Source organism: Anopheles ziemanni, chromosome 3 (assembly GCF_943734765.1).
Source record: "Anopheles ziemanni chromosome 3, idAnoZiCoDA_A2_x.2, whole genome shotgun sequence".
In the NCBI taxonomy this organism is placed as follows: Eukaryota; Metazoa; Arthropoda; class Insecta; order Diptera; family Culicidae; genus Anopheles; species Anopheles ziemanni.
In genome coordinates, this window is record NC_080706.1 from 11,764,115 (window position 1) to 11,789,971 (window position 25,857).

The 25,857-nt window shown below is 43.3% G+C and overlaps 10 protein-coding genes across 10 annotated transcripts; 5 read left to right on the forward strand and 5 right to left on the reverse strand.

The window, feature by feature from the left end:
- Positions 1–2,336: 2,336 nt before the first annotated feature.
- On the forward strand, positions 2,337–4,505 carry LOC131284070 (uncharacterized). The gene is made up of 3 exons (XM_058312925.1): positions 2,337–4,057; positions 4,124–4,288; positions 4,385–4,505. Exons 1-3 carry the CDS (start codon positions 2,337–2,339, stop codon positions 4,503–4,505), a joined length of 2,007 nt encoding a protein of 668 aa, XP_058168908.1.
- A 123-nt stretch (positions 4,506–4,628) lies between these two features.
- On the reverse strand, positions 4,629–5,909 carry LOC131284071 (uncharacterized). The gene is made up of 4 exons (XM_058312926.1): positions 5,123–5,909; positions 4,984–5,060; positions 4,773–4,922; positions 4,629–4,697 (listed from the first exon to the last, which is right to left on the reverse strand). Exons 1-4 carry the CDS (start codon positions 5,907–5,909, stop codon positions 4,629–4,631), a joined length of 1,083 nt encoding a protein of 360 aa, XP_058168909.1.
- A 357-nt stretch (positions 5,910–6,266) lies between these two features.
- LOC131284072 (putative gustatory receptor 2a) lies at positions 6,267–7,745 on the reverse strand. Its single transcript, XM_058312927.1, has 6 exons — positions 7,022–7,745; positions 6,859–6,957; positions 6,716–6,792; positions 6,550–6,642; positions 6,400–6,492; positions 6,267–6,326 (listed from the first exon to the last, which is right to left on the reverse strand). The coding sequence occupies exons 1-6, from the start codon at positions 7,743–7,745 to the stop codon at positions 6,267–6,269; spliced, it is 1,146 nt and encodes a 381-aa protein (XP_058168910.1).
- Positions 7,746–8,038: 293 nt separating this feature from the next.
- LOC131287876 (exopolyphosphatase PRUNE1) lies at positions 8,039–9,363 on the reverse strand. The gene is made up of 4 exons (XM_058316965.1): positions 9,319–9,363; positions 8,760–9,249; positions 8,268–8,698; positions 8,039–8,200 (listed from the first exon to the last, which is right to left on the reverse strand). The coding sequence occupies exons 1-4, from the start codon at positions 9,361–9,363 to the stop codon at positions 8,039–8,041; spliced, it is 1,128 nt and encodes a 375-aa protein (XP_058172948.1).
- A 511-nt stretch (positions 9,364–9,874) lies between these two features.
- Positions 9,875–12,459, forward strand: LOC131286148 (serine/threonine-protein kinase Pink1, mitochondrial). The gene is made up of 6 exons (XM_058315040.1): positions 9,875–10,331; positions 10,395–10,509; positions 10,581–11,197; positions 11,271–11,862; positions 11,928–12,044; positions 12,111–12,459. Exons 1-6 carry the CDS (start codon positions 10,045–10,047, stop codon positions 12,405–12,407), a joined length of 2,025 nt encoding a protein of 674 aa, XP_058171023.1. The 5' UTR covers positions 9,875–10,044; the 3' UTR covers positions 12,408–12,459.
- A 107-nt stretch (positions 12,460–12,566) lies between these two features.
- On the reverse strand, positions 12,567–13,410 carry LOC131284073 (uncharacterized). The gene is made up of 5 exons (XM_058312928.1): positions 13,380–13,410; positions 13,112–13,317; positions 12,911–13,033; positions 12,780–12,843; positions 12,567–12,704 (listed from the first exon to the last, which is right to left on the reverse strand). Exons 1-5 carry the CDS (start codon positions 13,408–13,410, stop codon positions 12,589–12,591), a joined length of 540 nt encoding a protein of 179 aa, XP_058168911.1. The 3' UTR covers positions 12,567–12,588.
- A 507-nt stretch (positions 13,411–13,917) lies between these two features.
- LOC131284074 (uncharacterized) lies at positions 13,918–20,163 on the forward strand. The gene is made up of 10 exons (XM_058312929.1): positions 13,918–14,070; positions 14,154–14,358; positions 14,434–15,571; positions 15,883–16,889; positions 16,975–17,212; positions 17,258–18,752; positions 19,112–19,226; positions 19,298–19,545; positions 19,624–19,720; positions 19,784–20,163. The coding sequence occupies exons 1-10, from the start codon at positions 13,961–13,963 to the stop codon at positions 20,132–20,134; spliced, it is 5,004 nt and encodes a 1,667-aa protein (XP_058168912.1). The 5' UTR covers positions 13,918–13,960; the 3' UTR covers positions 20,135–20,163.
- Positions 20,164–20,681: 518 nt separating this feature from the next.
- Positions 20,682–22,121, forward strand: LOC131287223 (pyridoxal phosphate phosphatase PHOSPHO2-like). The gene has a single exon (XM_058316256.1). The coding sequence runs from the start codon at positions 21,244–21,246 to the stop codon at positions 21,994–21,996; it is 753 nt and encodes a 250-aa protein (XP_058172239.1). The 5' UTR covers positions 20,682–21,243; the 3' UTR covers positions 21,997–22,121.
- Positions 22,122–22,263: 142 nt separating this feature from the next.
- Positions 22,264–22,604, forward strand: LOC131289038 (uncharacterized). Its single transcript, XM_058318234.1, has 2 exons — positions 22,264–22,376; positions 22,455–22,604. The coding sequence occupies exons 1-2, from the start codon at positions 22,285–22,287 to the stop codon at positions 22,579–22,581; spliced, it is 219 nt and encodes a 72-aa protein (XP_058174217.1). The 5' UTR covers positions 22,264–22,284; the 3' UTR covers positions 22,582–22,604.
- Positions 22,605–22,932: 328 nt separating this feature from the next.
- Positions 22,933–25,408, reverse strand: LOC131284076 (zinc finger MYND domain-containing protein 11). The gene is made up of 7 exons (XM_058312930.1): positions 25,267–25,408; positions 24,411–25,201; positions 24,116–24,341; positions 23,521–24,043; positions 23,360–23,444; positions 23,138–23,293; positions 22,933–23,055 (listed from the first exon to the last, which is right to left on the reverse strand). Exons 1-7 carry the CDS (start codon positions 25,406–25,408, stop codon positions 22,933–22,935), a joined length of 2,046 nt encoding a protein of 681 aa, XP_058168913.1.
- Between the last annotated feature and the right edge of the window lie 449 nt (positions 25,409–25,857).

The window sequence follows — 25,857 nt, forward strand, 5'->3', positions numbered from 1 at the left end:
AACAAACTTAGTAAAAAAGCGTCGTCTTGAAATAAATAAAATCACGTGTAAACCTATCCCTGCCTCGGAGGCGTTTGATTACGATTTGGCACAATTTCATCCATTTCATCCCTTAAATCTTATTTAGGAACCAAAAGGGAACGATGGATATGTTTGGGTTCAGTTTGTGAAACAAAAAAAAGGAATCAGAATCGTGAGCACTGAACCTTTTCCTATGGATAAACACTTGATTCTACATATCACTCCATTTTCATGGCATCAAAACTGATGAAAAGTTAGTTACTAGAGTGTGAATGACATTGAACTCTTGGAAGAATGTACGATTTGTAGAGTAAACTTATGCAATATATTTGGAAGTGATATATGAAAAAGGGGCAGGTGGTTTTGGAACACCAAAGAATTATAACCTTGAGTTGGTTATTATTGCTTTTTTTTTTGTTTTGAAGAATTCTAGGCCAAAGCTCGGTTGGCAATTGGTAAATATGTACTTTGCTTCTAGAAGAATATATATTTATAAAAACTCTTCATGCTGCATGTGGATATGTGATGTCCGGTGTACTGTTGATGTCCTGCATGCATAAGCCTACAAATGTTTTATAAAGAGTTCTGTTGGTTTCTGTAAACGATCTTACATTGCTATCAACTCGTTTGGCAAAGTAAGAAAATTATAGGAATAATGCCCCAACTCAAATGTTAACTGCTAGCGTGTACTAAAACATAGTGTGTACTAAAACACAGAAACTTTGGCACTTAAATTGTTCAGATTAAAAAAAAAAATGGGTGCGTACTTAGCGGCCGGCATGAATTGAATTAAAATGAATTGAAAAGTAAAACATATAAATAAACGAAATTCAATAAACAACTCCAACAACTCTTGTTTGAAGCATCCACAAGCCATAGACAAGATTTAGACAATGGCACATTGATGTTTTTAACTAAAGAAAACCTGGACCGAAATACTCAATTCAAGTAGAGCAAGTCAAACCTAGAGCATTCTTTACGTATGCTGTGCAAACACTGTAGCGAAGTAATAGATAAAACGGTAACAAATAAACAAAAAAATATAAATTTAATACGAAGAATGTAACCTTTAAGGCGATATTAAGATCACACTCTGATCAAACGGAGCGGTGTATGCTCTAGGAAACGTAAAACCCCATTGATGAAAGACATTTCCCACGACAGCTTTTTGGCATGATGAATTCCAACAAAGTATATGACGAAACAGACCTTAGATCTTTGCTTACAGAAACAAGCGGTCCTATACACCCTATATAGTATGCCATGCAACGATCGCTTCTGTAGGTGATTACCCCTGCATTGCCAGAAGATCAGGAGGAAAATAAAGAAGAAAGTGTTGGAAACATCTCGGATTGGCGAAACCGTACTAGAAATGATAGATTGTCCTTTTAGCTTTGGGAAGGTTATTAATGTCTTTTTTATATAATTCTAATTGTTTTCTTTGAAACAAGAATATTTTATATATAAATAAATTATTTAACGTTGGAATTAACTAAGTAATAAGGTTCATTTTGTTTTTTCTATTTTTTAATCAGTAGAGATTGAGTTTTTATATAATTTCGTAGAAATCACTTTTAAATGCGACCAACACAGCTTGGGTGTGAGAACCAAACGCTACTCTAAAAAAATGTACCAAACAACATTCATTAAACACATTTGTTGGCTTTCATTTCTGTTTGTTGATTTCTTTGAATTCTTTTAAGATTACACTCTATTGCTAGTTCCAATGCGACAAAGATATAACACGCGTGAATGAAGTGCCACTTGTTGGATATTTTAGTAAAGCAAAAATTAAATAGACCGGACAAGTGAGTGAAGAAGAGTTAAAGAACCAGTTAGGTTTAATATGAACCGATTGAAGGATATACATACATATATAGCGATATCTTATATATATATACTTATATACATGCATATATAATAGCGTATACAAATAATCTTAAAACAGGCTATAATAAACTGGTAAAATGTGGTAATGTGGTTATGCTGAAACACACTTTTAACCTTTCTTCTCTTTTGGCGTTTAATCGTTCAATTTGATATTCCACTTAAGTTGGTTGGTTGTTTTACATAATTTTAATATTTTATAGATTTGGACGGGTTTGGGACGTTCTTTCTGAGCCATCCAAGTAAACTGTAAACTTTTGTTCGTACTAAGAGTATCAATCGATTGTCATTAAAAGTTGAAAGAGTGTTTGTGTTTTAAATTTTTCGTGACCATTGTACTACCTCGGGTTAAAAATTTTTAAAGTGTAAAATCTCGACGTATTTAATTTGGAAAGAATAATTCGATTGGGCAGAACTTTTGTTTGAGCATGTTAAAAGGCGGATTCGCACCGATCCAAACAAGTGGATGTCTAGACATTGGCATGGAAACAGATAGGAAACAGGCGCGACGATCCCAACTACGACGTGATGAGTTGCATCAGGCGCCTGCAGTAACGTCCGAGATGCGAAATGTGCTCCAGTACGAAGCTGCTCCAGGAAGTAAAAACATTCATCGTGTTCTTCGCTCCGGGGGGAGCTTTGATACCATATGCAGCTCAATTGGCCCAAATGGTTGGGAGATGGATCAGGTCGATGAGCACGATCCTGAACAGCTTGAGGATGCTGTTACGTCCGGTTGGTGCGACAAGGGGCAACAGTTCAATGTAGGTGGCAAACACCCCGCCCAAAGTGGACCGGAAAGAGCACCGGTACGCTTAATGGTTGCACGTTTGGTACCGATATCGATCCGGCCCAAGAATAAAAATCCCCAAGTTGTCAATGTGTGCCAGACGTTTCGCTTTCCGGATAATTTTATCACGCAAACCAATGCCAACCGTTTGGCGCAGCATCAGGAACAGACCTTTAACGAGCAGCAAAATGGAAGCATACCGACTCGCGAGGATCGACAACAGCATCTGAGCTCTCAGTATGGGATTTCCGGTTTGGGTGGATTCTATGGCATTAATCGAAACCGTCAACGCAGTATGCATAGTCAGACTAGTCGCACATTGCTCGAACTGGTCGAGGCAGAACAAAACCTACAACATCAGTCACAGAAACCATCCGTTTTACCTCGCACCGTCTTTGTTCCGCCGCGTACGGTACAAGAGATATTACTTAGCGGAAGTGAGTCGACAATCAGCGGGATGCGACCAGATCGAAAAGGAGCGTTTACGCTGGGACGTGATCATCAGCACGCAAGAAATGTCCACCCATTACACATTCCTTACTTCAACAAAACGAAAGTGGTGGACGGTGGTACTACCATGGAGTGCCATTACGGTAGAAGTAGTAAGAATACGGGCAATGCAAAACAGCCAAGTCATGTGCTCGTTAAGGGCAAGACAAACCCACAGAAGCTGAAGTACGAGGACTCCCTGGAGTCACCGTTCGTGGGGGATCCTCACGCAACCATTTCGGGGCGTAGCCGGCGACAAAATTATATCGATAAGCAATCCTTAGACGACGATGGGGATTCCGTTGTAAATAGTGCCTGTAGCGAATTGGACGAATTTGAGGACCAAGAAATGGAGCGTTTGGATTTCGAAGAACAAGACCACGAACAGGAAGAGGACAGCGAAGAGGACGCACTAGAAAGTATTCACGATCACCGTCGAAATGGGCATGCACGAGGGGGAAGAGTGACGGGCGTCAAAGATGTAGGAATTTCCGCTATCGTGGATAAGCTCCAGGACAACGTTTGGGAGGTGTGTTTGGAAGGGATATGGGACTTGATGGATATATCGAGTCGAATTGACTGGAAAGCGCAGGAGAAGTACATAACCGTTATCAACCGGAAGCTAATTGAATTTCTGAAATCACCTCGTACTGCACTGTGCCGCTCCGCGTGTCAGGTGTCTGGAGAGCTGTTCCGCGAAGCGAAATCCACCAAACGTCCCGAGTTCGATGAAATAGTCGACATTCTCCTATGCAAGACGGCTGACCCTAACCGATTCATCCAAAAGGATGCGAATGTGGCGCTGGAAAAACTTGTGACGCACATTCCAATACCACACACGGTTCGAGCGTTATCGATTCGAGGAACTATGTAAGTGAACGAACCTCGTCCTAGGGACAATTCCTTATTTAGTGTCTATTACTTTTTTTTTATAAGACACCGCAATCCATTGGTTCGAACGGCCACGGCTCGTCTTCTGGTGTGCATTTGTGTCGTCGCTGGATTGGAGACCATCCTTGGCACGACTGCCAACACGCGAACGCGCAAAACTATTCTTTCGATGCTAGCGAAGATACTTACGGATAAAAACCAAGAAACTAAGTACGTCTCGTTATCGACATCCTAGTTTAAGCGGCTCTTGAGCGATTATGTAAGCGTACATCAGTTCCATTCCTCTGCCTTCGATTTTATTTGCAGGAAATTCGGGGAACGGTTGTACCGTATGCTTCGGAAGCACAAATTCTTCGAAGAGTACTTCTACAAGGACATGGACACAAACTTGCGTACGAATCTGAAGCGTATCCTGAAGGGGTTATAAATTAAAACATCCAAATAACACATTAACCACGGCGATTGAAAAAAAGTTTTTATACTCCATTTGAAACATTGGTATTATAACGGTAGTAAATCGATCGCCCAGAAGCAGTGGGCACCATCCGTTCTAAACTTCCAGTACCTTCTGATCAAACTGGAACATGATGACGATATAAGTTGCGGATGCCGCGAGGGTCTATAAAATATCATCAAACAGTTGTGTTATTTAGCTCAAACGACAATTGGGACTTTCGTGTAGTAGCGCTTTTACCGAGCTGAAAAGACCATAGTTGATCGAGTACAGTCCGTTCGCCGTAAACTCGAACGGTTGGAGTTGGATCCGGACGATGAAATTGTGTATCTGCTCCCACAGCGAAGCGTGATAGAACGGTTTGAGTAGGAGACGGCGCGTTTCATTCACCTGGAGAGTATCGATAGGTAATTGGAACGAAGAATATTATGTTCCGCAAGCACGGGCTCACTTTGGTAGTCGTATCGCTTGACGCGTGGCACAGGAACAGTAACCACATTATGGTATAGAAGATGTCTACAAGTTGCGCTGGAGAATAAAAAAATGCGTTAGTCGTGTTATAAGGCAGCAGCAGAAAATTCCACAGATACCGTGAACCGGAAGTGGTTTCATAGGACTGCGAAACTGGAACGTGATGTTGACGAAGGCAAACACCACCAACGCGGCAGTAGACCATCCGAAGAGATCGTTGAATAGAATCAAACATTTCTGCAGTCGACCGAAAATGTGCTCCATCCGCTGGATGGTTTTTCCGACGCGATACCTGGTAACCGCGTCGGCAGAAATCAGTTGCCCGTCATGGCCATAATCGTCGTCGAAGAGCAAGGCCAGTTCGTCTACTAGCCGCTCTAGTTGACCAGCGAACAGCTCCATCAGGTGAATTTGCTGATTGATTCGCGCCAGAATAATCAGCGACGGAACGAGTAGCTGCAGCGCAATCCAGACCTTACGCATATCGAGATATACCATCAGTACCGTTCGATAGATGCCCCGCGAAACACCGACCAGGTATGTGATGTAGAACATTACACTGTATCGTGTCCGTCCTGCAGTTCCAGCAGCGAGTCGTGACGATTGCGTGGCATGCTCAATCTCCGCCAGCTCACCCAACAGAACCTGTAGCCCTTTAGCGGACAGCAGAGCCTGGACAAGGATAACGATGCTTGTAAGTAACATGATGGTGCTTATGAAAAGCCCCGCAAAGTCCCGCTCCAGATGTATTTGATAAATCATAACCTGCTGAGCGAGCAGGAACAAAATTAAGCACAAACTGTAGGCTATGTTAAGTAAAGTTTTCCAAAGAGCACCACCACTTGGAGCCACTATGGGCATCAAACCGAACAATTTGAACACGTTTCGATTGATGGCCGCTTCCATCGTTGGTACTGGGTGGGGTTGTACTAATTCTCATTGCCAACAATGTGCTTTACTTAGTGGAAGGCAAACTGTAGATTAATGTTATATTTATAAATATTTAACGCATGCAATTGGTCTAATTATGCAAAGAGTCGCCAACACCACAAGGTTATCCGAACACGTGTTAACGAAGAGTATTGCCGGGAGACAAGTTGTGACTGATTTATTCAAGAATATCATTAACTTTAAGTTTTTTTTCATATTCAACTTCAGTTTCTAATTACCAATTTGAATAAGATTTTTATTCGATGAAAATTTTGCGATCCAGAGACTAGATCCGTCTGATTTAGGAAAATACCAAATACATTTCAAGAACTTTTAACTTTGAAAATCAAATTGTAGCAATATGATTAGATATGTTGCCACTGATGCCATTACCTACGAATGGACGATGGTCTGTAAGAACTTTGCCAATGTTTGAAAACATTCGATCAATTATCGTTATACTTACCAGATGAAAAAATTTGAGATCAATTTGAAAAAAGTTCATCACCGTAAAGCACACTGGTTGATGGAGTATTTGTTGCCCAATTTGCTCCACAAGCTGTAAAACAGAGTTATATAGCTTCCAAACTCTCCATCAGCACTAGCGGTCACTTACTTCCGATAGGTTTGTTTCGTAATACTTCGCATTACGCTGTTTAGTGAGTAGCATCGATTCAAATTTATGCAAATTATTAACTACCAGCTGTGTCTGTGGAAACAATAAAAATGGTTAGTTAATTAATATGATATCGTCATATGCGATTCGCTAAGCAGTTACGCACCTCCCGTTGAACAGTTTCGCCAAGGTGCGTTGCAGCGACAAAATAAGAAAAGACCGACACCACCAATGCAGTTGGTTCTAAGATGAATTGAAAAAAGCGAGTTACTTGATACATATTTTCGCAAATAATAGACCATGTATTACCAAGGACATCGGTGACTGAGAAGCCATGCTTTTTAAACTGTATTGAACAAATATAGAACAACTGAAAGCTTTTGGATGTTAACACGTAGAAAAATAATGCTGGTGGAAGCAAAAACGAAGAATTAGTCGTTCAATCCCTGTGCCTTACGCCGCTTACACTTACCATATAGCGTTACATTGATAAGTCCACAGTCGTCGTTTAAACAGGCTACCGCCTTGAAACAGTTCGTTTGGACGATTGCCAAAGACCTTAAATCTCTAGCCAATTTTGAGCAAGATCTATCCAAACGGATCATTTTCTCCAGATGCACCACCATGTATCGAATTCTTTTTCGTAGCTGATGGCAAAGGACCAAGTTAATTCCGTGCATGAGAAAGATCGTAAAAAGTCCGTAGCAATTGAAGGCAACTGTTTGTAAACTGTTGATCTCCATCCGCGGTACATTGGACAGTAGATAAGTAATCACTACCAACGTGGTTACGATGAAAATTGTGATGCAATTCGTTGCGAACGAAGCAGAAGAATTGATGCCCACGTTGAGCGCGTACAATTGCCCGTCGAGTTCTTCCAAGCACTGGAAAATGGATGGTTGCGATTGTTTCAGGTATCTTACTAACGTCGTAAATTGTATTGCAAACAACGCGAATGCGATTCCGAGCAACAGTAGCAAGTCGATCACGCTCAACACCAAGTCCTGCTGACAATACAGCATACTTCTGAGGTCGAGCATACAGATTGTAAAAAGCGCACAACTGAACGAACTTAATATTATCGTGTAGATAAATCTGCCCGAGGCATACGAACAAGAATAGCTTTTTCCTAACGGTCCTCCGACAATCTTAAGAATAAATAGAACAAAATTTTCTCCGCTTATTGATTTACCCATGCTGCAAACCACTTTCCTAGATAGTGTTGAAATAAGTTTATTGTAAGCTAAGTATTTTGCTTTTATACCAGACCATTGGCTTTTTTATAGAATTCAGCCGCAATAAAGCCACGATAATTAATAGCAGCAAATAAATTCGAAATCATTGCTTCATCAGGAATTCAAGCAAAATTTATTGACATTATACAATATGTATGGCTTGAAATAAACGATTCCGAAGTTTGGCTTGGTTTTGTATGAAAGGAAATAACCTACAATAATGTTCGCACAGCATATGTTTTATTTTATTATGATTAGTCTAAACAGCTAAGTACATTGATTATAATCGGCATAAGTTGTTTCCGAGAAGCCTTCAAATTATGTTGCTGGTAAAATGTTCCTGCGCACGGAGTCGTAGGTGGAATTTTTTCCAAACCAAAATCCATCTCTTCATTTTCCAGCAACGCTGTGCAAATCTGTTGGCGAGAGTCAATAGATTATTGCATTTGTTTCCGAAATCAATTATTTTCCAAAAAAATATACCTTTTCGCTTAACGTTTCATCATTAATTGGTACAACTCCAATATCTCGACGAACACTCCCATCTGGGAGTACTTTCATGCCGAGTAGTACAACGACGTTGCTCTTCGTCGCGCCAGCAAATTCAGAAAGGTGCTCTTCGCGCTGCGGCAAGTTTAGATATTCCTGCACGGCCATTGGAAATCCAGGCACTGTAACGATGCGGTTATTTTGTCCAACAGTCTTCAGATCTTTTAGTAGCAACTGGTATGCATTCAACTGTGAAACGTCGCTTCGTGCGGCAACAAGACCCTTGAAAAGCGACTCTCGATGCACAGACCGGCTTTCTTCGGTGATGCTTTTCCGTGCCTCAATGTATTCTGCAATTTCATGATCGAGAGGCTTAGCCTTATCTGCTTGCTTTGAAAAATTTACGGTATCCAAAACGATTGCTCCTGAAAATAGATTGTGCTCGGTAATGTGCCATTTTAGATTATATGTTTCCAGCAATCCTACCGTATAAAAGATCCAAAGCAGTACTGTATAATCCATTGGAGTCATGTAGTGCGCCACTATTAACGATTTCTCGACCGACTAATGTGGCACATGAGCCCACGAGCTCGATCGTTCGGAATGCCTCTTCATTGAAGCGAGCGTTGCTGTCCAGGGGGCGGTGATCGACAATACCGATTATGTTTTGCTTTAGTTTCGTTACATGATGATCCACCAGAACGACTTTCATGCTTTGCTCTTGATCCCAGTCAACATCGTTCTTGCATACCAAATCGTCCAAACAAATGCCTTGCTGTTTGAGGAAAAACGCAACCTCCGTTTTCAATGGCAGCTCGTTGCGGAGCACGTTTAGTACAGGGACCACCAGTGTGTCTTTATCATGCCAGGATTTGAGCAGGGACGGTTTGTGCTCCAGGAAAAAAGCAAATGCGATGGAGCTTACGGCAGAATCTAAGTCGCAACTTTCGTTACCGATGACAACAATTTTATTGATCTACGGTTGGAAAACCATTGCAACCTGTGATAAGATTTGAGTTCTTTTTTTAAGTTTTAATTTACTTACACTACTTTTAAGGAGCTCTTTGCAGCGTTGAAGATATTTGTTCATTTTAAATGTTATTACACTCAGGATTTCAAAAGATTGCGGCAAATGTTTTTCGGTACATTTGATGAATCGGTTTATTTACATCTATCAGCTGATTGGACGATTCATCTTCGTTCCTGTTCGCTTCGTTTAAATACATTTTCGCTAGCAAAAAACAAAAACGATTCATTTTAAAGTAATTTGCTACAGTTTTACAATTTCTTAGTGTTTTAATCGTGTATATTTAAAAAAATTTAAGTTTATTGCAATCTGGAATTTTTTCGTATGATACTCGAACTTTCCACGCGAACAAAATCAAGATGTCATCGGCACCTTTGACAGTTCCTTATATCTAGTGGTGTTTGTATTTTGATTCGACAAGGAAAATTTTCGTACCCAAATTATTCCTATCGATATTCTTGCCCCTAAACAAGTGCATTCTGATTCTAGTGCGTAAATAAGGCATCATATCATCATAAGTTCACGTAGGTTTCTGTATGAACCCGCTATATTTACTCTCCGGTTTGGAATTTACATGCTATTCGATTATTGGTAATCGTACGGAAAGGTGTAAATATTTGTCTTTTTAGTACGTCGTCATTGCAAGCCAACGTGTGAACTTTTTTTTTCAATCTGCACACATACTTGTTACGCAAAAAAAGACCAATAAGTGGCGTGAAAAAGAACTAAACAACATAGCGAAAAATGTCCTTTCGGATGCTGACCACCCGGTTGTATAAACATGGTCGCCTGCTGGTTCAGAGCTATTTCAAGCGGGACCTTCACATCACCAACGTTTGGAACAGCCCAACCGAAAGCGTAAAAGTGAACACAATAAACGAAACACTTCGGCATGATCTGCGGATCAGTGAGTTCCGGAACAACAGCTTCCTGCGCTTCGGTAACCAGGCTCGTCGCCTGTTTATCGATAATGTGCTGAACAGGGTCACCAACCCGTACTCCGTGGATCTTCGCCTTCAGGCTACCAAGAAGTAAGAAGCAAGATTTATTGAAGCATTTGCTTTGTTATTAAAATTAAACTTTCATTTGATTAGATTGTTGTACGGAGATTCGACACCTTTCTTTGCACTGGTAGGTGTGAGTTTGGCCTCGGGGGATGGTGTTTTGACGAAAAATGACGAACTTGAAGCAGTGTGCTGGGAGATACGGGTAGGCATCATGTTTATTTTTAGAAAAATAACCATTTAATGTATCATAATTTTAAATCCTTCCCTACACAGCATGCGATGTCCAACTTCCAGCAAAAGGTGGGCGAAAAGGATATCGAATCTCGCTTGGACGAAGAGTTTGGCGTAGAAAATTTGAACATTGGTCCACCGATTGCTACAGGATGTTCGGCAGTCGTTTATGCTGCTTCGCTGAAAGAACCGACTGCAACCGACCAGGATGCAGGAAGTTACAATCCCAACCATTTCTCATCGTCGGGTGTAATGTCACCGTCATCGAATGAGGGTTCTGATGTATCGGAACACTGGAGAAGCACCGACAATCTCTTGTTCCCGGAACGTAGTCCATCGATGGCTCTGCAACAAATGGCCAACGGGGGTAATCGAGAAGCTAGCAAGCCGGTCTTCAAAAACCGTAAGGTTCGCTTCAATAGTGAAACACGAACAAGAACTATGTCGGAAAGCAACTCGTATAGTCAGCATCAGACGCATGAGGAAGCCACGAAAGAAGCTAACGATGGGCAAAACTATTCTGTCGATGAATACCCGTTGGCTTTGAAAATGATGTTCAACTATGACATTCAGAGCAACGCCATGGCTATACTGAAAGCAATGTATCGCGAAACGGTGCCGGCGAAAAGAAGAACCGTGGAAAGCTCATGGGAGAAAAGGTATTCCAGTATATTTCGTGAAATAGGCCTCGTGCGTATAGTAATTAATACTAACTTGTACCCTTTTTTCCAGTTTGATGGAGAAAACAAACTTCCTTCCTCCCCATCCGAACATTGTTGAAATGTATGGCGTTTTTTGCGATCAAGTACCGGATTTGTCCATGTCTACCACACTCTACCCGATGGCCTTACCGCAGCGACTGAATCCAGAAGGCTTCGGGAGGAACATGAGTCTCTTTCTGCTGATGAAACGGTATAGTATAAACTTGAGGGACTATCTGCAGCAGAACAACTTGGATATGCGCACACGCATTTTGCTGTTCGCCCAACTGCTGGAAGCTATTGCACATCTCAACCGTCACGGTGTGGCACACCGGGACATCAAATCGGATAACATTCTCATAGAACTACGCCCGAACATGCCGCCCACGGTGGTGTTGACCGACTTTGGATGCTGCATCGCAGATAAGCGCCACGGATTGCGCATCCCGTACACATCGGACGAAATTGATAAAGGTGGCAATGTGGCTCTCATGGCACCGGAAATAATCGCTCAACAGGCAGGCTCGTTTGCAATGCTGAACTACACCAAAGCAGACCTATGGGCGTGCGGGGCAATTGCATATGAAATTTTTGGCGGAACTAATCCGTTTTACTCTGGCGAGGTAAGTCAATGTTTGACCATTTTGCACCAAAGCACAACAATCTATTTCTTTTTAACACATTATAGAATTCCGCGCTGAAAAATACAACCTACGAAGAGGATATGCTACCCCCGATGAACCAAAATGTCCCTCGACTGATTCAATGCCTTGTGCAGAACATCCTACAAAAAAATCCAAACAAGGTATCATTTGATGATTTGATTTCAAAAGAATGGATTCATAACACAGCCAATCATTTTCCATTGCAGCGTTTGAGCCCGGATGTCGCAGCCAATGTGGTGCAGTTATTTTTGTGGTCGCCCTCAGTATGGTTACGGGAGGGATTTACCCCGTCCAGCAACGAAATTCTGCAATGGTTGTTGAGCCTTACTACGAAAATCCTATGCGAGGGTCCGTTGCGGGTAACCCCGGATGACACGATGGGCCGACGGACGTATACGGAGTACTTATTGATTGCTAGTTTTCTAACTCGTGCCCGTCTGGAACGCATCAAGCGTGCGCTAGCTTGGATTCATACGGTAAATGCTGATACAGCCAGCCTGTAGGCTGTAAGTAGAGTTATGTGATATTGCTGTTTCTGTGAACTGAAAAGATGGAGCGGGTTTAATAAAGAATATTTATTTTAAAAGAATGGAAACTACCGTGCATCTTATCAAAACAATTGTTTAACGAATATTGTCACCCTTTGTAAGAAATGTTCACCTTAGTTGTTTAGTTTTAAGCTGGCTAAGCATTCATTAGTCTTCTACTGAATATCGTTAGGAATCCAAGCAAATCTCCCGTCTCCCGCAGGTTGTCACGAATAGCTTCGAAATTTGGATGGGTTGGATGCATTTCTTCGACTGTAAAATAAAGCGAAAAGAATTATTTTTGGGAAACATCCTCCGCCACACATTTCCAATGTAGTCTCTCCTTACTTTCAATTCCTTTCGCATTGTATGTGAAGGATACTCGGGATTTCTGTGCATCATTGAACGTAATCTGAAAAGTGTTAATGTTGGATTATAGTGTGAATATACATATTTGGTCCAATTGTTTATGCACTTACCTCAAATAGTTTTTTCTCAGGAGAACAATCGATTGTTATCCCTAAAATTTGTTGTAGTTGATTGAACTGTTCCTTAAAGTTAGTAGGCTCCTTTGATATTTCTGAAAACAACGAAGACCAGAACTAATGAATCAAACGTTTCACGAGATATACCGTCAGAGGGAAAATTCCCCTACAGAACTAACCTTGGCAAGGGTCCACATTTGGTTGCTTGGGGGAAAGGACATGTTTGGATTTCAATTCCGCTGCAGTCACAACAGTTTGCTGGATTTTGCTCGTAAGACTATCCAGCTCAGCTGAAGTTTTATTTTTTTCACACTCCTTCCCAGCAACGTTTGCTTTCAGTGTTATCACTTGGTCCAGTAATTCTTCGAGGTAATTTTGAGTTACGATGTTATCAGCATGATCTGGAATCAATCGTAAGTTGAAAAAAGAAACAAAGTTTACCATTCCATAAATCCAAGGTTACCTGAGCTAGTCACAGACTGTTCCATATCCATAATTCTGTTGCTTCTAGTGGTCTAGTTGTGAATTTGCCTTGACAAAGGTTGTTTTGGAGCGACAGTGGAGCAAAAATTAAATTGTGTACAACAATTAGCGTTCTTTTAAAATTGTAAACACAAAACTAATTGGCATTTCCAAACGAACTTGATCGTCCAAAAACGGAAAAACAGTGCTGCCAACGATTGTTTGCTAACCAAGATCTATACAACGCTTTACTGTACAGTGTTTGAGATTACAACAAATCGATACTTTTAAAAGCATACAGGCGAGAGAGTGGTTTAACAAAAATCCATGAACATATACATAATAAATTAAATTAATGTTTTCCCCAGCTTCTTCATAATTGTGGTTGATTAACGGAATCATAACGTAAAATGTTGTTCAAGTATCATATTTATAAAATAATGAATTTGCTGTTGAAATACTGTTAACTGTCAACCTGAATCTTGATTTGAATTCAACCGTCAAAACACACTCCGTTTTGGTGAATAGTTTTGCAAAAGGAAGCATCATCAGAAGTGCTGTGTGAACCATCTTTCCAATAAAATGGATTTCGAAGACAAGAAAGAAAATATTCAACCATTGAAAGAAGGGCGAAATGTCGAGCAGCTGGAGCAGGCCTTCGAACCAATAGAAAACTGGGAAAAGAGACGAAGGTATGTTTCGGTGGAAGGTTTGCTGCTTTTGTTAGCGTCCATTTTGTGGTTCTTAAAAGAAAATTTTACGCCTTTCGCCATAGATTGCTAGAAGAAGAGGTCGAAAAGTATGTCGGTGACGATCCGCTTCAGCAATGGTACGAGTACATATTTTGGATAGAGCAGACTAACGTTAGTAGCGGCAAGCCGATGATCCTGGAAGATGCCGTTCGGCGATGTGTACAAAAGTTCGAAAATGATCCACGCTACATGCAAGATCAGCGGTTTATCAAACTATGTATCAAATATGTTAGTACCATTTTGTAACCATGAATTGACCCCGCGAGCTATAGAATACTTACTAACCAATGGCATATTTCGCAGATTGACACCCAGCCGTCTCCCGTTGAGCTGTACAATGAACTCTACAATCGAGGCGTCGGAAGTCTTTGCTCGGAGCTGTACATTGCCTGGGCATACTATTATGATGCGGTGGATAATTTCGCTAAAACGGAGGAAGTCTTTCAGAAAGGACTCCGGGCAGGCGCCGAGCCGAAGGCGGACTTAGAACAGGCGCACAAAATGTTTGGCTTTTCGATGTCGCAACGTTTGTTGTACAAAGATGAGTGTAGCCAGATGAAATTTCAATCAACCCTGGATGAACGCCGAAATGCACTCACTTCGTTAAGGGCGTCTGGAAGGAAAAATGTAGGAAGCGTTCGTACCGGGCTGGCAGTGAAAAGCTATCGTCCTGGTGTGGTGAAACAGGAAAATACGCCGATCAATGGCCACCCGAGCAATGCGCCCGCCAACGCGATTATTTTTTCGGACGAACCAGGAGGCAGCTCGGAGACGGTAAACTCAATTGTGCGCCCCTTTTCCAGCGTGCACGATCAGGCGGAAAACATCATCGAATCAGCCCGCTTAGCAACGACCCAGGGAGCGCACAAAAAGTCTGTCCTCTTTCCTAAACACCTTGCACCATCGTTTGATATTCCGTTGGACGAAGAGCCGCCCTGTCAACCGCTCCCGATATTGGTGGAAAATTATTCCCGCGGGCTACAGCTCCCGCCAAGTTTCTGTCGTAGGAACAAACCACAAACTCCGTTTGTAGTGAGCATTTGCCAGGGTGACCCAAAGGAACGAGCGATTCCGATGTATGACAAAATCAGACTGTATTGTCGCGCAAACGGACAGCCCGGAGATGAGAAGACAGAATACTCACCCGAGGAACTTCGTGCCTATCGATATTTCGATCAGAACGGGATTGACAATAAGTTCACGCAAAAACACGCATCCGTCTGGGGCCGAGGATATGACGTTGGCATTCGTTTGCACCCGCTGCATGTGCGTGAGACCAAAGCGCAAGAGTCGGTGGCAGAGGGCAAACACATTCGCCCACCACTCGAGGAGCATGGTATTAGCTTTCAAACAAAGATCAAGGAAATGTATGCCGATCCGGTGGAAGAAAAATCGACCGAGGAACTACTGGTGGCAAAGTGGCTTGAAGGAAAAATCAAACGTATGTATAGGTAGTTTCTACGTTCATTTTAATGCTTTCACGTTAAAACTGAACTTAACTGCTGTGAACTATCGTCTTTCTTTCTATACGTTAATATGCAAAACTAAGCTACTATGATATTTACAGTACGTTTTACTAACTAAGCCTACCGTTTTCACCATATTTGTCAATCTTTTTGTTCAGTTTTGGTGTTACTACCTTAATTCTTCATTCATTTCACTTGCCATGCTAAGAGGTGAAAAGAGGTTTAGTTCTGTAACAAAAATATTAAAAAAAAAAATATCGTTCCATATTCTATCTCAATCTCCTAGGATGCGTTGACAAGCGTTATCAGGACGACGTAGATCCCGTCGACATGGAAGAGACACAAGTGGAGTCGAAACGCATTTCCATGGGAGGTGCACGTTTCAGCATAGCACCAACAATTGGAGTAGAAGGTACGGCCGTTCGGGCTCAGATGCGTCAGCGTAGATCAATTTTCCCAACCAATGCGCCACCGTTGGTATCGTTAATCGCGGAAGAAACCGAGGAAGATATGTGCAATCGTAGTTCCGCCATTCCCGAAAAATCAATTGTCAAAGAACGAGCGCCATCAGGAGATGTAGAGCCTATTGTAGCTGGCAGTAGTGGAACAGTCTCCCGGAAACGCCTTTCGAATGATTTTCTTCAGCAGGCCACCAGTAAAAAGGAAGACACAAAACCGACTCCGCTTAAGGGCGTACTCGACCATGGCGAGGCCAACTGGTGCGAACCTTCACCCCCCGCGGTAGTGGTGCCGGAGAAGGTTCAAATATTTGTCGACGATAGCGACGAAAACGACGAGCGGGAAGAACTGATGTTCCCGAAACCTGGTACGGTTGCGTCCGGTGAACAGCCGTACTACCCGAACGACACCTGCTCTACGCAGATGTTTAATATGTTCGTTAAAAATATTAGTACACCTGTTGGTCCGATTCGCAAACATCAAACACCGCTTGTCTCTACTGCCGCAACGGCGGGCACGACCAAGCGGTTGGTTGTATTTAGCGATGATGAAAATAACACCGCAGACCATGCTGGTAGATCGGAGACTAAACAACAACAGAAAGATTGTAGGCTATCCGGTGAGGGGTTGAGTGTGCCCGCGTCCGAAGCGAAGATAAACGATGAAAATGCCGTCCCAACGGTGGATAGTTCAACTCCACCGTCTACCTCAACGTCGAGCTCTTCGGCTTGCAATAGTACGCAAAGTCACAAGCAACTTTCTACGATCATGGAGCGGACGGAAACAAGCACTACTTCAGCTTCAGCAATCACCAAGTCTTCCGTTGACTCACAGGTAAATGTCTTGATCGAATTTAAGAGATATTAAAAAGAAACTCGGATGATAGAATTCATTTTCCATTTCTTTTTTCTCTGTAAAGCCTCTGTCCCCAGAAACAAATTTCGCCAATGTTGAAGAGGAAACGAACTTACCGGGGACCAGATCGTTATCGGTTCAGGCACCCAAAGAAGCATGTTTCAAGCTGCCACTTCCGTGCGACGAGCCCAAAGGATTCGGCATCCACATTGATAGCACCGAAACGATGGCAAACATACCGTTACTGCTGAAACGTGATCTTCCCCCGGTGCAAATAGTTGCCGATGATAAGGAAAATGAATGTGTTTTGCGTGGAACTGCCATCCACGCCAACGACGGAAAAATAGTAAGCGGTGCTGCTAGTGGTGGTGGAGGGGGAGCTTTCCACCTTCCAGAAGATCCAACTTTTACTGGCATGGGTGGTATGATGATCGCTGGGCAGCGAAATCTTTCCCAGATGATTCAGCGCGAGATGGATGCAAACTCTATCATGTCGTTTCGCATGACCACGGAACGAACGAACACGGTTCCTCTGCCACTAATGAAGCCACAGTACACAATTCCGGAAGTAAGCGCGAATCGTAGCCCACCGTCCGGCTCTTCGATCGGTAGCAGTGTCGTAGGCGAAAGTACTGTCACCATGGGATCCACTAAGAGCGGCAACCAAACGCTACCGGAAACCCTAAAGACAACAAATGTAGAGATACCGAAGAAAAAAAACTCCTTGCTCGAGCAGCTGGATGCCACATTTTCACCGAAGGCACAGACAGGCAGAACAAGCTCGCAAGGGGAAAGGGATTCCGGTGCGGATGATAAAGAAAACTCGTTCAACCTTACCGACCTGATGAAACCACCGGTGAAGATTACTGCCGCCGGTTTGAACCAAGATCTACCCACTCTGGAGCCGCTGCCCGTCCCCGAGACTGATCTTTCACTTCTTCCAGTGGCGATAAAGATGGAAAAGTCACTCATGCTAGATGCGAGTCTAGATTTGCCCAAATTTACTATGCCCACAACAAGCAGCGTTCTCGCGCCGACAGATGCTATGAAGCCATCGGAAAACAAGGAGGCCCCCACTTGTAGCAACAACGTGGCAAAGGTAGTTCTGGATGAATTTCCTTCACCCGGTGGAAACGTACGCGGCTCGCTTGACGATATCAATACGGCTGTTTTTTCGTTGAACATAAATCACGCCATCAATTCGACCGTTATCCCAGACGGGTTCAAAACACCGCGCAAGCATTCTCCTAACCCCAATGCCGCTAACAAACCTTTTCCCACTTTCACAATCACATCAGTGCAGGGTGGTGTTACTAACCACCCGAGTCTGCTAATGCCTCCGGCAAGGGAAGTGATCGATTTGTCGGAAGTTACGGTAAACGCGGTGGGCACGCTGCCCCTTGCCAGGCCGTCCACCGTTCTGCAAAAGGAAGTAGGCCCTCGTTTGTCCCCGTTTGATGATGCGTATGACGGGGATACATCGATCTACCATCCCCGACCCGTCATTGTCCAGGACGACGAACGGTGGGAGGAAATCGACGAACACTTCGACCCACAGCTGAACAACGAGTATAAGCCTAAGCCGGTCGATCTGGAAAGCACAATGCAGCACATTGATGTGTGCACCAATGCCGACGAGGTTGATCCTTTCGACAGGCAACTGAACGAGGCATTCTTGGTTCGATTGGATTTTATGAGCTACATTGCGGACCTTCCCAACTGCACGCTGATGAACAAGTTGCAGCCTCTGAAAAAGGGAACGCAGTTGAAGGTGCGTGCGGGCGGGGACGCATATGAGGTACAGCAAAAGATTGGCAAAGGAGCATACGGGACGGTTTTCTGGTAAGTGTTTTAATTGATCATTTGTTCTCTCGTTGTAAATCTAAAACCATCCTAAAATATGGTAACGAAACTGAGAAGGAGAGATGGTGAAATTGAGGTCCGTATAATTCGCGTAGGATCTATGAAACAATACATTTCTAACAACACATTTCTGTGCTAGCAGAACAGCCTAGCTTGTCCGACTTTCCTCCTCAAAAGAATAACGGTCTTAGTAGCCGCAGGTTTGCCTTGGTTGCTATAAATTGAAAAAAAACGTAGTTTTGCATTACTTGCCATAAAATTAAAAATAGTTCGAACCTCGCATCGCAAAATGCAATAGTTTTAAATCAGGTTATTTCATTTTTGCTTTAAATTTTCAGCGGAATACTTGCGTCGACGGGACAAAAAGTGGCACTGAAACAGGAGCGTCCGGCGAACCTTTGGGAATACTACATCCTCCTAGAAGTTCGAAGTCGGCTAACGAATCCAGATATAGTAAGTGGTTGCAATAATGCACAACCAATAACATATCATAGAAAATTTTATATTTACATTTTTTTTCGCAGCTTCCAGGGTTCATGTCTATTGATCACGCATACGTTGGCAATAATGCGAGCATTTTCGTTTCCGGGTACTCACCCTACGGTAACATTGTGGACGTGTGCAATCAGATCAACGAGGTGACCAAACGCAACGTCGACGAATTCATCGCCATGATTATCACGGCGCAAATACTTTCGATCGTCGACCATCTGCACAGTTGCCAGATTATTCATGCCGACATAAAGCCGGACAATTTTCTGCTCATATCACCGTAAGTACACGCGCTTTGCCCATCGTAATGGTTGACGGGTAATTCATTATGTATTGCATTTTTCCATATTTATCCTAGCATCGATTTGAATGCCAAACAGCCGTGCGTACAGTTGATCGACTTCGGCGAGAGCATCGATATGCAACTGTTTGAAAAGGATGTGAAGTTCAAGAGGGTACGCTGAATAATATCGCCTACAGCTGTTCGGTAAATAATTGTTATCCCATTACTAACACAGGTGATCACCACCGACGGGTTTACGTGCGTCGAAATGAGAGAAGGACGTCCCTGGACCTACCAGCCAGATCTGTTCGGCGTGGCGGCAACCAGCCACGTGATGCTGTTCGGCAAATACATGCAGGTGCAGAAGAACATCGTCAGCTGGGGCATCAAGACGACGATGCCACGCTACTTCAAGAAGACTGTCTGGGAGAACTATTTCACTACGCTGCTGAACATACGAGATTGCGACCATCTACCGAATTTGCAGAACTTGCGTACCGCGTTCTTGCAGGAGATAGCACTGCACGAGAAATATATTCGCAGCAAGGTGGCCGACTTCAACCAGGCGCTCAACTCCAGCAAATGAGTCTGTACTGTAAGATGGATAAGGAATTATAAGGAACAATGAATTAAACAATATTATATCATATTCATGCATAGAACATTATAGCATCTTATTAATGGTTTTCCTATTTAATTTTAGGCTTGCACATGATAATAGAACCAGTTCAAACTAGAAAGTTTTGGTAGGTTGTTAAAAATATCACTGTACGATTTCAGGACATTTGGTTGATATTTTTATCCATTAATACGATACGTTACCAACATGTAACACACTACGGAACACACCGTATTTTGTGGATTTTTTTTTATTTCGCCCGCCCCTCCCCCGTGTTCCTTTCCTCGCTTCAGTTGTCTAGTGTTACTCGTTAAATTTAAAGCCAAAACGTAAATGATACTAGAAGTTTTTGGCTCAAACATGACCCGTACAAAACAGTACCCCGACAGCTAAATGAACGGTGCACCCCTGACAGGGGAGTGGCTTTCTCCCCGCGAGTTTGTTTGTTGTTAGCGCTGCCCGTGCAACGCCCGCACTGTCAGTAGTGTATACGGTGTGTTATTGTTGATAAAAACGTTCCTCTTCCCTACGGGTTACTACGATGCGCCCCGCGCTACGAGAGCACGTCGTACGTCGTTCGTTCGGCTTGATGATATTGGACTTTCTCATTTAAAATAGAACGCCATCCCATCGTTTTTGGGGGCGGTTGCGACCGACACACAGAACCGTACGGATTCCCCCGCGACGACCGAAACGGCGACGGAAAGCATCAATCTTGCGGACTTTTGGGAGCAGCAGCACACGGCAAACGCGAACAACCCGCTGCTGACGGGGTGAGAAGTAGAAATGTTGCGCTTTGAATGATTCTCTTCCTTCGCGCCAAGTTTATCGAGTACAACTCGAGCATTCATTGATATGTGTTTGAGTGGACTACTAGATCGTTCGATACACTAGGTTTTAAATATCGTAGGACGGTTTAAAAAGCTGCTTAGTGTTAAACGGTTCTGATCAATCGATTGACTAGCATCGATTCCGCAACCGATCGATTCAAGGATACAGTGAGACAACGGTCCAACATTTAACGAAAAACGGCAGCCCTCGAAGACACGGCGTCAACACGGGAACGGAATGTCAGGATGTTTTCCAGCAACGGACGGATACTGAAGCGATTGGTCGTGCTAGACTTTGATCATACGGTCTGCGAGCATAATACCGACATCGTCGTGCGCGATTTGCTCGGTCCCGAGGGCATTCCGCCGGATGTTCGCAGCATACTTCGATCGTGCGGCTGGATACCGTACATGCAGCGTGTCTTCCGGTTGCTGCACCAGGGCGGCTTCGGACCGATGGACATCGGCTCTGCCATTCGGGGCATCCCGGAGGTGCCGGGAATGAAAGCCTGCATTGCCAACCTGGTGCGCAGGGGGTTTCATGTAATCATCATAAGCGATTCCAACTCGGAATTCATTCGCCTCTGGAACGATTTCAACGACATTGGACGGTATATACACACGGTATTCACGAATCCGGCACAGTTCGATAGTAATGGGCTGCTCGAGCTGCGACCGTACCATCACCAGACGGAGTGTACGCTGAGCTCGAAAAATCTGTGCAAAGGGAAAATCCTAGAACAGTTCCTACGCCGCCAGCACGACGAAAGGAACGTTGAGTATGAGAAAGTGTTCTACGCGGGCGATGGCAAGAACGATGTTTGCCCGATGTTACGGCTTTCCAGCAATGGGTTCGCCTGCGCAAGACGTGGTTATGCGTGCTACGATGCCTTGCAAAGTGCGATCGGAAAGCTGGAACACAAGTACACTGCCAAGGTGCTACAGTGGACCGATGGGTACGAGCTGAGCGACCTCATTTGGACTGAACTCGAGAACTGAAGACATACTTTTTTTTTTTGTAAAACGTTAGGTTTATTACGATTCTTTTCGTTCGCTCTAGTGCTATTGCATACGAATTTGGGATAGCTGTTGAATTGCGTGTACGCGTGATGGAATAAATTTGTTTACCTTTTCAATTTGTAAAAATATAAAATTTGTGTTTGTTTTTTAAAAACATAAGCTTTGAAGGGGGCGGGAGGTGGTTGTCAGGGGAGTATGTTTACACACTTCCTCTAGAAACGTCAAACACGGCTGTGCAGTACCGCGGATCACAACCAGAACCAGACGATGTCCACAGCGGCCAAATTAACTTTCCTTTCTGCATGTGTTGCGAGTGGTGGCCTCATAGCGTACGTACACTACAGCCAGGCAGCCGATCGGTAAGCATAGGAAACCCATATTTGCAAAGACATTGGATCAAGTAACCCGTGCGTATCGCTTGGTTTCCCGGTGTGTAGGGAACGTTTGCACGAAGGAGTACGACGGGATGTTGAAAGGCAACGATTGAAGGAGCTTGCGGGTGCAGGGAACGAAATGGCAACGAGCGGCTCCATTGGTACGGCGAGAAAAGAGCTCCAACAGTAACCTGTGGCAAGCTATTCCGGTAGTCGAAGCTTTACACTTGGGAATAAAACTGTATCATCAACTAGAATGTATTTTAGTTAGGATATTCGTAGATTTAAATAAACTCAGCTGCAAGGATGAAACATAGCATTGCATTTGAGAGTTCATTTATTATTTAGTTTTTATTTTCATTTCAAAGACTCAAATTCATAAACTGTTTGGTGTCGTAAAGCAAAAATAAAGAAATAATTATTTGAACTAGGGAAACTAAGGCTTGTTTTACGCTGCCTTGTAGCGCCATTACAATAAAAGTTGAACCTTTCTTTAATTTAATCTTCCCAACGGCATGATCTACCCCTGATGGCATGAGCATTATCGTAAACCCACCCGATGTTGCTCTTCATGCACTGGCCGGTGCTGTGCCTGGCAGTTTAGAGAACAGTACCATGCATTCAAACAGCATGGAATAGTCGCCAGTTCTTGGCAGAAGATGCACTGCAATGAAAGGGTGTAGAAATGTGAAAAAGACGCCTTTTGTTATCTACATTCAAAAATCAACGACACTGCCTTTACATACCCATTGTTTTGTTTTAATCTCCCTAATTTCTTTGAGATGCCGTTGTTTCAACCATTCCAATTGTCGTTCGTTTCGCTGCTCGCACTCCTCGAGTGCAGTTAGTGCAATTTTTTTAACCTCTTCCGGCTCATGCGTTTCCTCCAGAAGTGTTTTAAACTGGATTTAAATTTTGAAACAAATTAAATCTCAAATTTAGTTGCAACTATTTCCTATCAAACTTACCCTGTTAGGAGTGATCATAGTTCGTTTTAGGTTTTGCTTTGTTCGTGGTCGGAGTGGACCTGCCGGGGAACTTCCGTTGGTGCTGCTACAGTAGGAATGCAAAATCAAAAGAAACCCAATGTTATAACACCTCTCGGGGGAAAAAAATTAATTAATGATACCTCTGCGGTATTTTCAGCCTCGCGGGAGAAGAAGATGCGTGGTTAATCGTTGCAAGGCGATTTACGATGTTTGTGCTAACATTGGAACTGCTCGGTGGTGCTTGAAGTGTTGAACCAAAAGCATACGCTTCCCGTGGTCCATCCAAAAGCGTCTGATGCTTGAGAAGCTCATGCATTGCCAGCTGAAGGCCCTGCTGTTTGATGTTCATCTTCAGCGCCTTGGGATCGGTGTCGATCGGCTTCACGCAGTTCGCATCGACTAGCGCCCGTGGATGTTTATCACCGAAGAAGCGTACATCATATTTGTTATTGACGACGCGTATAACCTTGGCCGGCCAATACTGGAAGGACTTCTGCTTTGCGTACACCAGCTCATGTCGGGTACGGCACGGTCGGGTGAAAAAGTCCGGCCCAACCTGTTCGTTCGAGTGGCGGTAGCAATCGGGACATTGGAGAATCTCGAACAAATCGTATACGCAATCTGCCAGCATATACATCATAGCATCGTACTCCACAGAGGATGCTGCAATAGACCATATTGTTTTTGTATAAGGCGAATAACTTGTATAACCTTTCTTCTTATAATCATACGCACTGCCATGCACGATCGCTATGTTATGCGCAACATCTAGCAGGTCCACGTGGAATTCGTCCAGGGTGTTATAGCTTTCGTCCGCGATCTTCTTGCGGATGTCTGCTAATGCTAACGGCTGACGAAGGAACATCTTTTTACAAACCTCTATGGTTTTCCGCTCCCAGGCTGGAGTCGGACGCACCTTGCCATTGCCCATTTTTTTCAGCGAAAACGTGTCCTCCTGAAGCTGTGAAAGATTGAAAAATTAGTTAAGTTTCAGTCCCACCACTACCACCGCGGTACAAAACTGACTTACCCAGGATTTGTACTGCTCGAAAACGAATTGAAGTAAATAGTTCAATTCCGTCTTCCCTACTTGTGGTAGTACGTTGTCTGCTTTACTTCTCAGCAAACGACACGCATAGCAAAAACGGTTCACCATCTCTAGCTCCTCCGCATGCTGGGAAGCAGGATCGACAATGTCACTTACTTCAGGTTTGATGGAAGATGTATTAAGGCGTTCCTCCAGTCGGCGGTTTGGCGGGCGCACTATGCCTACAAATTTCGGTACATCGTCATCGATGATGAACGGTATCTTCACATCGTTCGCTTCCTCTTTCACCTGCGGTTCCGCCAAGAATTCGCGTTTCACTTCTGATGAAACTGAAGGATTTCCTACAAAAGTAATGTCGTCTTCTTCTTGGTGGTTGTTTTGTGTAGTGGAAACATTGCTTTCGTCCAGCGGAAACATTACTGACTGGCGCCGAAGGAAAGCGACGGGAGATTTGGCACCGAAGGAAGATATGGTGATTCGCTTATTTTTGTGTACAAATTGCTCCAAGTCGAGCAGTTTCTCCTCGATCGTCATTCGACATGGTTCGCAGTCGTGGAAGCACCTGTGGCAATCTTCGCATTTCAAAAGGTTCCCTGTTGCTGAATGGCATTCATAGCACCAGAAATCTGGTTGCAGTTCGGAAAATTCAAACTCTTCCCACAACGGAAGAGTGTACACTATGGAGGGTCGTCGTTTGGCACGGCGATTTGATCTGCTACCCCGCCGAATAAGACTTTGCTCGCACGCGGTTTCAATGTACTTCTCGCAAAGTTCTGTAAACATCCAAAATAGTTCAATTTAACTCGTTTGAGGGACGCCATTATCCATTGTTCCTTACCTGCAGTAGCAGATGGCACCTCTTTGACTAGCTGCCTGACGAGCTTGTTGTGCTCCAGTTCTTCGCCTGGTGTGGTAACAATTAAGTTCCATATTATTTTTATCCCCTCGCAGGGGATACCAAACAGTACATTAGTCCACATTTCCCAAAAGCGAATGTGTTCTTAAAGAAAGATGTTGAAACAGCCACCGGTACGAATACGTTGTTTACCTGACGGACCTTCGTATCTGACAATTGTTTTAAAAACGTCATTTGCACAGGGTGACTCATAGTCACAGCGGTTCTCAATTTAGACATTTTCAATTGTTGATTTTTTCCAAATCTTTTGAACTAAGTAGAGTTGTAAAAATATATGTTGCCAACTAGCTTGTGAAACATATGTAGGGATTGAACCGAGCTAGATGAATAGATAGAATAATAATAATAATGAATGAATTGATCCAAATTATAAACGAATGAATTTCAAATGCGAGGCAACGAAAAATTAAAAATGAAATCATTCGCTAGATAGTTGGCAACGAAAATAGGAAGATCGATGGCCTACTACTGAACCGAGATGGATCTGCATATTGAAAAAGAAGGAAAAAAATA